This window comes from Pelodiscus sinensis, chromosome 2 (assembly GCF_049634645.1).
Source record: "Pelodiscus sinensis isolate JC-2024 chromosome 2, ASM4963464v1, whole genome shotgun sequence".
Classification (NCBI taxonomy): Eukaryota; Metazoa; Chordata; order Testudines; family Trionychidae; genus Pelodiscus; species Pelodiscus sinensis.
This window is the reverse complement of record NC_134712.1, coordinates 135,756,079-135,768,188: the sequence shown is the minus strand read 5'-3', so window position 1 is coordinate 135,768,188 and position 12,110 is coordinate 135,756,079. Positions and strand designations below refer to the sequence as shown.

The 12,110-nt window shown below is 44.8% G+C and overlaps 1 protein-coding gene across 1 annotated transcript in view; it reads left to right on the top strand.

The window, feature by feature from the left end:
• Window positions 1-12,110, top strand: part of MARCHF6 (membrane associated ring-CH-type finger 6) — a 100,138-nt gene that overhangs the window by 72,046 nt on the left and 15,982 nt on the right. The window contains exons 17-20 of the mRNA XM_075921472.1: window positions 83-183; window positions 2,163-2,300; window positions 8,270-8,471; window positions 11,529-11,598. Of these exons, the coding sequence (XP_075777587.1) occupies window positions 83-183; window positions 2,163-2,300; window positions 8,270-8,471; window positions 11,529-11,598 (511 nt within the window). The remainder of the gene's footprint in view (window positions 1-82; window positions 184-2,162; window positions 2,301-8,269; window positions 8,472-11,528; window positions 11,599-12,110) is intronic.

Sequence of the window (12,110 nt, the reverse complement as noted above, 5' to 3'; positions counted from 1 at the left end):
TTTTCATTGGCCCATCCATACAAAAATAAGAACTCATGTGAATCTTTTAGATACAATATGCATTGTAATTTTCTTGTTGCAGATCGTCTTTGGGTCAATTGTCCTGCTCATGCTTTGGCTTCCTATACGTATTATTAAGTATCTGTTGCCTACTTTTCTTCCATATAATGTCATGCTCTACAGGTAAGTTGTTTGGTTTTTTTATATATTATTATTTTCATTCTGAAAGATGTTTTGGTCTCTGTGTGATTAGACAAAATCTTGTGTACCTCTCTATGGCCATTTCTGCACTTCCAGTCTTATAGCAGCACAGCTGTACCAATACAACTATTCAGTTAGAAGTGTGATCATTGTAGCTGAGTTGTGCTCATTGACAAAATAAACCAGCTCAGTGAGTGGCAATAGCTATGTCGGCCAGAGAGCGTCTGTGGCCGATTTAGCACTGTGCATATGAGTACATGGGCCAGCAAAACTTGTCACAAGGACAGGGAAGGTCACTCCCCCAAAGCGATAAGTTTTCCCAACGTAAGTGTGTCAGCCAACAGTCAGGATAGGGTGTGTTCCTATACCTGTCCCATATGACCAGCTGAAGTTCTTTTAAATTGTGCTTGGTTCTGTTACAGCGACTGAAGGAGTCAGGTTAAAACTTAAACAGTTACAGGTTTATTAAAGAAGCTTATAAATCATATGGTTACAATGACTATTGCGCTCTTTCTTAACTGCTAGCAAATATAGATCTTAAAAATGGTTACAAAGAAGATAAAGATAGAAAAATAGAAATAATAGTACCAAGTACCAGCTTAATCTTTAAAGAGCTCTAAGTTTATGTGTACACTTAAGACAGAGGACCACATCCAGGTACAATTTTTACCCCCTTCTGTGCCTCTTGACTCCAGCATGTCAGGCCAGGGCCGGTCCCTCAATTCCTAGGAAAGACAAAAATATGAGGTGGGCGTCCCCGTGGAACCTCAGGAGGTCAAAACACCTAACCCGACCAGCAGGTAAATGGTAGATTGACACTCAAAGTGAGTGTGCTGCTGGAACCATCTTTATACCCATGGGGTCACGTATTTCTCTTTATCTGTTATGCCAAATGGTGCTGGTCTGTCTTTTGTGAGACCAGTTCTTACAAGGAAGTTGTGAACTTAATTTACACTTGTAAGAGAACACTAAATTAGAAGTACTGGAGATTCTTTTCTCAGTGGGAGATTCCTCTCCCAGGGACTGTGTGTGATCATATCAACATGGGTGCCAGCCGGGGCAGTTCTCGCAGCCTCGAGGCCAGCTTATTGCCTTAATCGCTCTCTCCTCACATCTATATTTTCAGCTTCTCATGATCAGATGAGCCAGCATACACTATGCTGATTTTATTGCTCCTTCTCTGCCCTGTATGCTTCAGGAACCTCAGAGAGGCAAATAAGATGGATGTGGGGGGAGGGGGGTCTGTCTGGCTACAAAGTGCTAGTGTAGACATGGCATAATTGTATCACTTTCATCATTATGTTGACATTGCATTTGGTATGTTTGTTGAAAATGAATAACATCACATTAATTTCTTTTAGGAAAGTTAAATGCCAACGTATACTGAGTACAAAAGCATGTTTTTAACAGATAAAAAGGTTTTTTTATACATTGATTTTTTTCCCCTAGTGATTCAGAAGTTGAACAAATTAATACTCTTGCCCTACAGATTGTCATTCTGTGGGGTTATTTGTTTGATTTTACACTGTTAGGAATACTTCAGGAATGAGAGATGGTTGGATCTTTATTGTAAATGGTGAAGCAAAATTTTTCCTCTGTAAAGTAAAATAATAATATTGGCATACCAGTGATACTACTCTTATTAGCAAAGGGAACTTAACAGAGGAACAAATAAAAATCTAAACTTTACCCTTTCTGATAACTGAAGATATCTTTCCTAAGGACTTTTCATAAAACTGTCTGTTGGCATTAAAATTCCTAAACACTACTAAATTCTTCCCCAGTGTTCAGAAAAGAATGACTTGCCTGTCTTGGAATCCTATTTAGCCTTTACTCTCTTACTGTTTAGAGATGTTTTTGTTTATAATGGTCTTGGATTGTTAAAATGTTTGTAGGAAATTCATAAAATGTTAGATCAGTTCTTATGTGTTTGCCTTTTGGCTCTTTCCCTTTGTTTCTAGTGATGCTCCAGTGAGTGAACTTTCTCTGGAGCTCCTTTTGCTTCAGGTGGTGCTGCCAGCTTTGCTTGAACAAGGGCACACGAGACAGTGGTTGAAAGGTCTTGTACGAGCATGGACTGTTACAGCTGGATATTTACTGTAAGTGTAAACAACCAATATTAGTTATGTGGCTTGTGTGAGTTTAGACTTTTTAATGCGGAAGAAATGTGTTCTTGGCTAGATACTATAACTGGAGCATTATGAATTACTCGATACATAAATGAGATGCATGAAAATTTGTATAGAACAAACTATTGAATAGTGAATCCTTGAACTTGTTCTGCAACTTTAGAATATTCCTTTGCAATTAATCGTATTTGTTACACTAAAATAACTTATATTTGGTAAAATATGAAATGGCCAAGTGTGAATAGCTATTTATGTTGTACCTGTTAATGAAAAACAAAACAAACATAATGTTCATCTCTTCAGAATGAAATTTGTGTTGTTTTCTTTTTCTATGGAATCTTTGGAAAATATGGGCAAAATGAGCATTGACATTTCTGGTACTGTTTAATCCCTGCAAAAAAGGCAACTAAATCCACCCCTGAAACTTAGCATTTCATGTAATGTTAAGGTGAAGACACGAAACTCTTCAGAATCCGGCAATGCAGGGCTAAAGTTGAAAGTTCAACTGTTATTCTCTTCATATACTTATCCTTTTTAAGCATAATTTCTTTATATCCTAAATTATGTTAATATATAATACAAATGGGAGCTTCTTATACAATATTATTTTAGGTTAAGTCAAGTCTGAAAACTGTACACATTAAGTGCAAATCATATTTACAATACCAGCCAAGTTATTAAGATAAAAAATTTGTTCAGGTATGTACCATTGTAGATCCGACGTCACATGCCCTGAGAGTACAAGCTTGGAAATTTTTGAATTACAATGTTCATTAGCACCATGCACCTGCCCTGTGCCACCTCATGCTCATGTGTGAGGGCATAAAGGGTGAAGTGGCTCTTATGGAGCCTCGAGAGTGGGGTATAGAGTGAGGTCAATGGGAGAAACTCTCATCAGCTTCCCTTATTCTTTGCAACCTGGTAGAGTACCAGAGTCGAGAGGGGTGTCATCAGTGGTCGATTTAGCATGTCCTTAGACCTGCTAAATCGAGCCCCCGGAGATCGCTCTCCGGAGCATCAGTCTTGGGGTAAGTAAAGACAAGCCCTTAGAACGGTGGGTTTGGTAATGATCACATCACCTAAGAGAGTGAACGAACTTCAGATGCGCATGGTTGAATACCTTTTGGTCCCATAAAGACACAGTGATACTTGAAACCTTACACTAAATTTATTCTCGATGATTTCTAAGTTCCATTTTTTTTTAGACCTACCGGTGTTCTTCCCAAGACAACCTCCATGTGAGGGGAAAATAAACGCCACTTCTGCACAAACTTAGACCTTCATGATATTATGTTCATAACTGTGGGGATGATAGAGAATTTTGTTCTATTTGTTACCATGGTAGGCTGCTTCAGGAGCTAAGCTATTTCATTGTGAAGATGTAGCTGATGCAACTCATTCCCACGTTCCTGAGTCAATATTGCTTGCCAGTCATATACAGTGATTAACACTCAAAGAAAGAATGGTTACTAACTCTCCAGTAATTGTGGTTCTTTAAAATGTTATCATCAGTGTGGATCCCATTTCATCCCCACTTTCCCAAGTCCTCAACAGTCATAAGACCATAAAACAGCCATACTGGCTCAGATCAAAGGTCCAGTATCTTGTCTTCTGACAGTGGCCAATGCCAGATTCCCCAAAGGGAGTGAACAGAACAGGTCCTCATCAAGTGATCCCTCTCTGGTCATCCATTTCCAGCCTCTGACAAACAGAGGCTAAGGGCACTATTCCTACCCATCCTGGCTAATAAGTATTCATGGACCTAACCTCCATTAATTTTTCTAGTTCTTTTTTGAACCCTGTTAAAGTCCTGGTCTTCACAGCATCCTCTGGCAAGGAGTTCCACAAGTTGACTGCACTGTGTGAAGAAAAACTTTTTCATTTCTTTTAAAGCTGCTGTCTATTAATTTCAATTTGTGACCCTTAGTTCTTATGTTGTGGGAACAAGTAAATATCTTTTCTTTATTCACTTTCTCCATAGGTGTCATGACTTTATAGACCTCTATCATATCCCTCTTCAGTGTCCCCTTTTCTAAGTTGAAAAGTCCCTGTCTTTTTAATCTCTCTTCATATGGAACCCCATATCATTTTTTTTGCCCTTTTCTGAACCTTTTCCAATGCCAATACATCTTTTTTCAGATGAGATGACCACATCTCTATGCAGTATTCAAGATGTGAGCACACCATAGATTTATATAGCTGCAATAAGATATTCTCTGTTTTATTCTCTATCCCTTTTGTAATGATTCCTAACAGTCTTTTTGCTTTTTTTTACTGCCACGGCACATTGAGTGGATGTTTTCAGGGAACTATCCACAACGACTCCAAGATCTCTCTTGAGTGGTTATTGCTAAATTAGTCCCGATCATTTTGTATATGTAGTTGGGTTTATTTTTTCCAATATGCATTTACTTTGCATTTATCAACATTAAAATTCATTTGCCATTTTGTTGCCCAATCAACTAGTTTTGTGAGATCTTTTTGAAGCTCTTCAGTCTGCTTTGTTCTTAACTATCTTGAGCAGTTCAGTATCATCTGCAAATTTTGCCACCGCACTGTTTACCCCTTACTCCAGGTCATTTATAAATATGTTGAATAGGATTTGTCCCAGTATGGACCCTCGGGGGACACAACTAGTTACCCCTCTCCATTCTGAAAACTAACTATTGATTCCTACCTTTTGTTACTTGTCTTTTAACCAGTTCTCAGTCCATGAGAGGACCTTCCCTCTTATCCCATGACAACTTAATTTACTTGAGAGCCTTTGGTGAGGGACCTTGTCAAAAGTTTTCTGGAAATCTAGGTACATTATATCCACTGGATTCCCCTTGTCCACATGCTTGTTGGCCCCTCAAAGAGCTCCAGTAGATTGAGGCATGATTTCCCTTTACAGAAACCATGTTGCTTTTCCCCAACAAATTATGTGCATCTTTGTGTCTGACAATTCTATTCTTTACTATAGTTTCAACTGATTTGATCGGTACTGACGTTAGACTTGCGTTAGGTCACTTGTGGACTTTGAAACGGAGGGGGATTGCTACTACTCCACCTTTTTATGCTTTCACACAGGAGTTCGAGGAGGCTCAGGGTGCATGCTTGTTGGATTTCAAGCTTGTGCACATGATGCATATACCTAACAGTAGGATCTACACCGATTGAAATATCTCAAAGAACCACAGTTACTGTAGGGTAAGACACTGTCCTTTTGTAGTGTAAGGGACTATTCTTTTTTAGTAGTTTTTTACTGTTTCATGTTTTGACTTAACGTGTCCTTGCACTTCTCAAAGCTTGTACTGCTCATTATGGGGCATGCATGTAATATTTCAGGTTGGAGGTTTTTTTCCTGGAATGAATTATTCTTATGGAGCCTTGTGTGGGGTATAGAGTGAGACACTTTCTTCCTTGTTGCGGTAATCTTTTCAGCTTTTGGTTCATGACATTTTGTAACCAATATTATTTTTAAACAGATCAATGACTCATTGAGTTCAGATTGTAGCTGTGCTGCCACTTTTTTTACCTGCACCCACTTTGGTAATTGTTTTTCTTCCAAGCTTTGTACATTCTAACTTGTATTTAAAAACTGGGTAAAACACTTAGGGTATGTCTACACTATAGAGTTAATTCGAAATAACAGATGTTATTTCGAATTTACTGTAATAGCTGTCTACACATACAAACTGCTATTTAAAAATTAATTCGAAATAGCGGAGCCCTTATTTCGAATTAGGTAAACCTCATTCTACGAGGAATAACACCTAATTCAAAATAGCTAATTGCTGTGTAGACGCTTAGTTCGAATTAGGGGGCCTCCAGCCCTTTCCAGTTCTTCCTGGTGTCCACTCTGGGCCAAACCAGGAAAACTCCTCTCCTCACCCCCAGCCCTGGGGCCCTCAAAGGGGCAGACTCTGGCCACTGGGCACATGCAAGAGCCAGGCCTGCCAGCAGCCGCAGACCCTCAGCCAGTGGCCAGAGGGTGGCAGCCAGCTTTCTCCTGCCCAGTCTCCCAGCACCCAGGGGCTGTAGACAGCGCGTGCCCTCCTGGACTAGTGCGGAGGCCATGCACCTCATTGAGGTTTGGGGGTAGTCCCCCAACGTCCATGATCTGCAGCCGCGTGGCTGCCACCATGGCCAGGAAAGGCCACAGGCGCACTTAGGAGCAGGTGCACCTGAAGGTTAAAGAGCTGCGGCAGGCGTACACTAGGGCCACCAGGGGTGGTGCCGCAGCAGGGGCTGCCACCTGCCCCTACTTCCCCGCCCTCAATCGACTCCTGAGAGGCGGGGTGGTCCGCACCAGCCCAGGAGGCAGCGAGCTGGGACCGGAGGGCCCTGACCCAGGTACACCAGAGGGGCCACTGCCAGCTGTTCCAGCACCGGAATCGGCAGGGTCGTCCAGGGAGGCCATACCGGGTAAGTGCCAGCACTGTTCCCTACCCAGGGGGGAAGCGGCGAGGGAGACCAAGGACCGCGCGCATGGGGCATGCCTCCCACGGATATCACAGCCACCTGTGCTCATGTGAGCACTTGCCATGCCAGCCTTGGGCAGGTGGCTCCAGCTGCGTGACACCCAGAGGCCGTGGCCCAATAGGCACACGCATGTGTGAAGAGACCTGACACACTCCCAACCCCGGGATGGGACTCAGCTGGATGCTCTCCCTTCACACACCCCCTCTACATAGACACAGGCGATCTCTCCCCCTGCCCCGGCCACACTATAAACGGCACAGGGGCATGGGTGCAGTCTTGGGGCAGCTTCCAGTCCCGGGAAGAGCCAGACATCCTGAGCATGGCCTTTGTGCAAGCACATCGGCTCTGATGGTGCAGGGCATGGTTGCCCTCCCGTCGCGGGGGGGCGTCATCCACTGTGTTCCTAGGGAGAACTGACCACTTCTCTTCTTTCTCTTCAGCTACACCAGCTGCTCGTGCAGGGCGCACAACCCCGCTCGGGACATGCTCCCACACCTGCGGCCTGCCCCGGACCACCACCATGCATCAGGAGTACTGGGACCAGCACCTGGGGGCCCTGTGAGCCCTGCACTGCACCGTCCAGGCCTGAATGCTGGAGGACCTGCAGCTGCGCCAGGAGCAGCTTGCTCAGGACCAAGCGCTGAACTCAAACCTGCAAGTTCTGCTGCAGAGCATGGTGCCTCATGCTGGTCCTGCGCCTGGTGCCTCCTGCCAACTACTGTTCCTCCTCCCACTCCCGCGCCCCCCCCCCCCCCACTACTTTCTCCTCAGCCTCCGCACCCTCCTCCCCAATGTCCACACCCTCCTCCCCATCCTCCTGGGGATGCCGAGGTCCCCTTCCCCGCCATACTGGGAGGTGGTTGGCCTGGCGAGACCCTGAGCCCTGAGCTTCCCCTCCCCCTTCTTCCCCTTGCTTCCCCCTTCCAGCTCCCTCCTCCCAGTTTTCCCCCTCCCCTCTCCCACCCTCTTTTCTGCCCTCTCCCACCTCCTTTCCCCTGTCTCCCCAGAGTTTCATTCCCCCTCCCCAGTTGTGTTAAATAAATCCAGTTTCTATTTTTGAAAATACGTGTTTTTTATTTGACATCAGGAAGGGGGGGCTAGGGAAGGATAAGTGGAAGGACAAGAGGGAGGAATGGGGCACGAGCCCCTGGTGGAAGGGACTGGTGTGCTATTTTGAGTTAGAAAAACGCTATATCGAATTAGTTTTTTGGTCTAGATGCATTATTTTGAATTAACTAATTCTAAATGAGTTAATTCAAAATAACACTGTTGTGTAGACATACCCTTACAGAAAAAAGAATGAAACCTGCCAAAAGCTGGTTTTATGTTTTGTTTCATTCCAGTGATCAGTCCTCTTACCTTGTTTATCAAACAAACGCTAATAAATATAGTTGTGTGGTGTGCTTTCTCTAGGTGTTGGTTCATGTTACAAATCCCGAGGAAGTTACATAATCATTTAATGCTTTTTGTCACAGGGACCTCCATTCTTACCTACTTGGAGACCAGGAAGAAAATGAGAACAATGCAAACCAGCAACCTAATAACCAGCATGCTCGCAATAACAATGCCATTCCAGTTGTGGGAGAAGGTCTTCATGCAGCCCATCAAGCCATACTTCAGCAAGGAGGACCTGTGGGTTTCCAGCCTTACCATAGGCCTTTAAAATTCCCACTCAGGGTAGGTAGATATAACACTTTAAAAAGAGGACCATCTATTTGCTAGGTGATGTACAAATATAGATTACAGTGGGGTCCTGGTCAGTGTTCTCCCTAATTTTTTATGTCTGTGTGAGAATAAATTTTACGTGCATCAATATGGAGATGATGTGGTACACATCTCCATATTGGTGCACATAACAAAATTCATTCTGCACACAGATGACCTGTGGCAGAGGTGAGACAAGGGGGTTTGGAGTATGGGAGGGTGCTTGGGGTTGTGGGGATGAGAAGCTCTGGCTGGGGCTGCAAGCTTTGAAGTGGGGGTGAGGATAGATATGAGGTGTTTTAAGTGCAGGAGGGAGCTCCAGGCTGGGGCCAAAGGTGTTTGGAATGTGGTATCGAAGTCTGGGCAAGAGTTAGGGTGCAGGAGGAGGTTCAGGGTTCAAGTGTGTGGTCTAGGAGAGAACTAAAGTGATGGAGGGGACTGGGATGGGATTTGGGTGCCAGGGAACTTATCTCGGGCAGCTCCCATTTGGTTGTGGTGGTGGTGAACAGATGTCAATACTGCCCTGCAATCACCTACTAGGCTCGTCCCTCCACAGCTCTCATTGGCTGCAATTCCCAGCTAATGGGAGACGTGGGGACAGAGCTTCCCAGCACTTGCAGTGATACAGCTCCAGCTAAGGGGAAGGAATGGCAGTGTGTGTTGCCACTTCCCTCTTGCCTTCCACCCTAATGAAGGGATGCCCCAGAACACTGGGGCTTTATGGGATACAGCTCAGGACCCTGAGATAAGGGTGCCCACTCAAATGGGGGCCCTCGCTTGTAACTCCTAAAGCCCCTTTCTTAATCTGGCCCTGCTGCTGGGATCGGAGCAGCATCCATCTCTCTCCCCCCTCCCCCCCCTTATGGCAGCTCCCTGCTGGGTCCATAGGATAAGAAGGGGGCCTTTCCCCTGTCTGCTGCAGTTCTGTGTACAGCAAACCTGAGCCCCTGCATAGGGCTTATTAGCTAGTTGCACAGTTGAAGGGAACCTTGGTTGTGGTCCATCACTAGGATTCTGAAGAACTACATTAATATAAGCAGAGGGAAAAACAGATAGAGTATATTTAAGGAAGAGTGGATGATAGAATTATTTTTGGAAGCTAACTAATTACTGTCCTCCATTTTATTTAGTACAGGCAGTCCCCGAGTTATGCTGATCCGACGGATCCGCAGTTACGAACGGGGCTTTTCTCGCCCCGGGACGCCCAGATGCGCCGCGGTCCGCCGCCCCCGTCCTCCGGGATGAGAAAAGCTGCTTCCCGTCTCCCTGGTCTGCAGGGAGACGGGGAGCAAAGCCTGGGAGCAAAGCCTCGGAGAACGCCAGCAGTGGGACAGCCGCAGCGCGCCTGGACTGTCCCACTGCCCGCATGCTCTGCGGCTTTGCTCCGCGTCTCCCAGGTCAGCAGACCAGGGAGCCGGAGCAAAGCCGTGGAGGTCTTGGGCGGTCCGCCACCCCCGTCTCCCTGGTCTGCTGGGGGGGGGGAAGGGGTGGTGCAGCTAGTGCCCCTCCCCCCCCCCCAGCAGACCAGGCTTTTCTTGCCTACCCCTGGGGTAGAGCAGCTGGGGGCTGCCGGGTTGGTCCCGCAGTGCCGCTCTGGTCCAACCCGGCAGCACCCCAACTGCTCTGCCCCAGGCGTCCTGATTCTGCCGCTGCTGGTCAGTTTCAGCAGCGGCTGAATCAGGACACCTGGGGCAGAGCAGCTGGGGTGCTGCTGGGTTGCTCCAGTAGCGCTGAGGAGTCGCGCTACTGGAGCAACCCAGCAGCACCCCAGTTGCTCTGCCCCAGGTGTCCCCAAGTCAGCCGCTGCTGAAACTGACCAGCAGCTGACTACAGGAAGCCCGAGGCAGAGTTGCTCTGCCCCAGGCTTCCTGGAATCAGCCGCTGATCAGTTTCAGCAGCAGCTGACTTGGGGATGCCTGGGTTTCTTAAGTTGAATCTGTATGTAAGTCAGAACTGGCGTCCAGATTCAGCCGCGGTTGAAACTGATCAGTTCCAGCAGCGGCTGACGCCAGTTCCGACTTACATACAGATTCAACTTAAGAACAAACCTACAGTCCCTATCTTGTACGTAACCAGGGGACTGCCTATACCTTGGACTTTGTTAGCAAATGTCTTTTTTAGTTTATATTTATGTAGTTGACTTCAATCTAAAATTTTCAATTTGAAACCTATAATCAGCCCCTTATGTTCTTTTGCATCCATTATTATAGAGCTCAGACACATTGTGATTTCTGATGAGATACGAACGCTCAGTTTTGTGTTAGTGATTTTTTTTTAAATAGAGATAAGGAGCAGAGTGGGTTTTTTTTTGTTTTTTTGAGGCAAATATCTAACCAAAAGGACCTCTTAATTCCAAGGAATTGTAAAACTGGCATCTCAACTACTTGGCCAGTGGCCTTTCTTCCTCTGTGGTAATATTTGATGAGATTGTTTTGTTAGCTTTAGAAACTGGTATTATAGTGCATGTATTTTAGAAATTAATAAAAAAGTCAATGTACTTGTCCTGACTTTTTGATTTAGTATGAATTTTTACATGCAATTAATTTGCCTATCTAGACTAATCTACAGGTCATCTCAGTTGGTCTGGTGGTAGCTAAAATTCCAGGTTAAGCAAGGTCCGTTGTGTCTCTGGGAATGAACTTTTAGTTCAGTTCCTGGTTAGGAGCTGTGAGCACAGAAGGAGGCTGAAAAGTTCAGTGTGGCTTTAAAACTAGCTGAAACTGTAGTGCCAGGTATATCAGAATTTGTTAGCTCAGTAATATGGAGCAGAGCTTTATTCCTGCAGAGCTGAAAACAAGCTTGTGTGGGACTTCTGAGTTTGGTAGGAGTGATTAAAGGGGTGTACTGGAGCAGTTAACCCTGGAAGTATGACACACATGCTTTTCAAAGAAGGAACAGGAGTCCTTGCCTCCCAGAATACTGTGTAGGATGATGATATCCTATATCCCAGGTAGTTTTAGCAGGTAAATAGTCAGTTAAGCAACTTTTAGTTTTTCTGTTAATTGTCTCCCTTTGTATTTTGTCTTTCAGATATTTTTGTTGATTGTTTTCATGTGTATAACATTATTGATTGCCAGTCTTATCTGCCTTACATTACCAGGTATGTGTTTATGCTAAAACAAAACAAGCACCTACATACATAAGATTTATGGCAATAGTTGATTTTAAATTTAAAACCATGCAATCACAGAAAAATGTTGGGAATGTGTTTTTTAACATTTTTTATAGTGTAATAGTCTAAATTTAAAATGATGGGATGTTTTGTAAATCAAAATGAGTATCTTTATCCATATGTCAATACAGTGAAAGAGAGACTGATGTCCTCTGTACATCTTACTATCACAGTTTATAGCAACTGCATGTATATTGCCCCTCCATGGTTCCCTGAGGGCACCCACTCTAGGCTCCCTGTTCTTCAGTTTTCACCTCAGTTGGCAAAGATGTGTGTGTGTCTCCTTTCAAACCAGCAATTTTAGGAATAGCACAGTCTCTGCCTAGCCTGCAGTGTGATATCTCTGGCAAACTAGAATAAAAGGCCAGTGTCTTGTGTTTTTCTCACCTGAGGCTATTAACAGTATAATTGCTACAATTACAAGTTACCACATTGCTCTT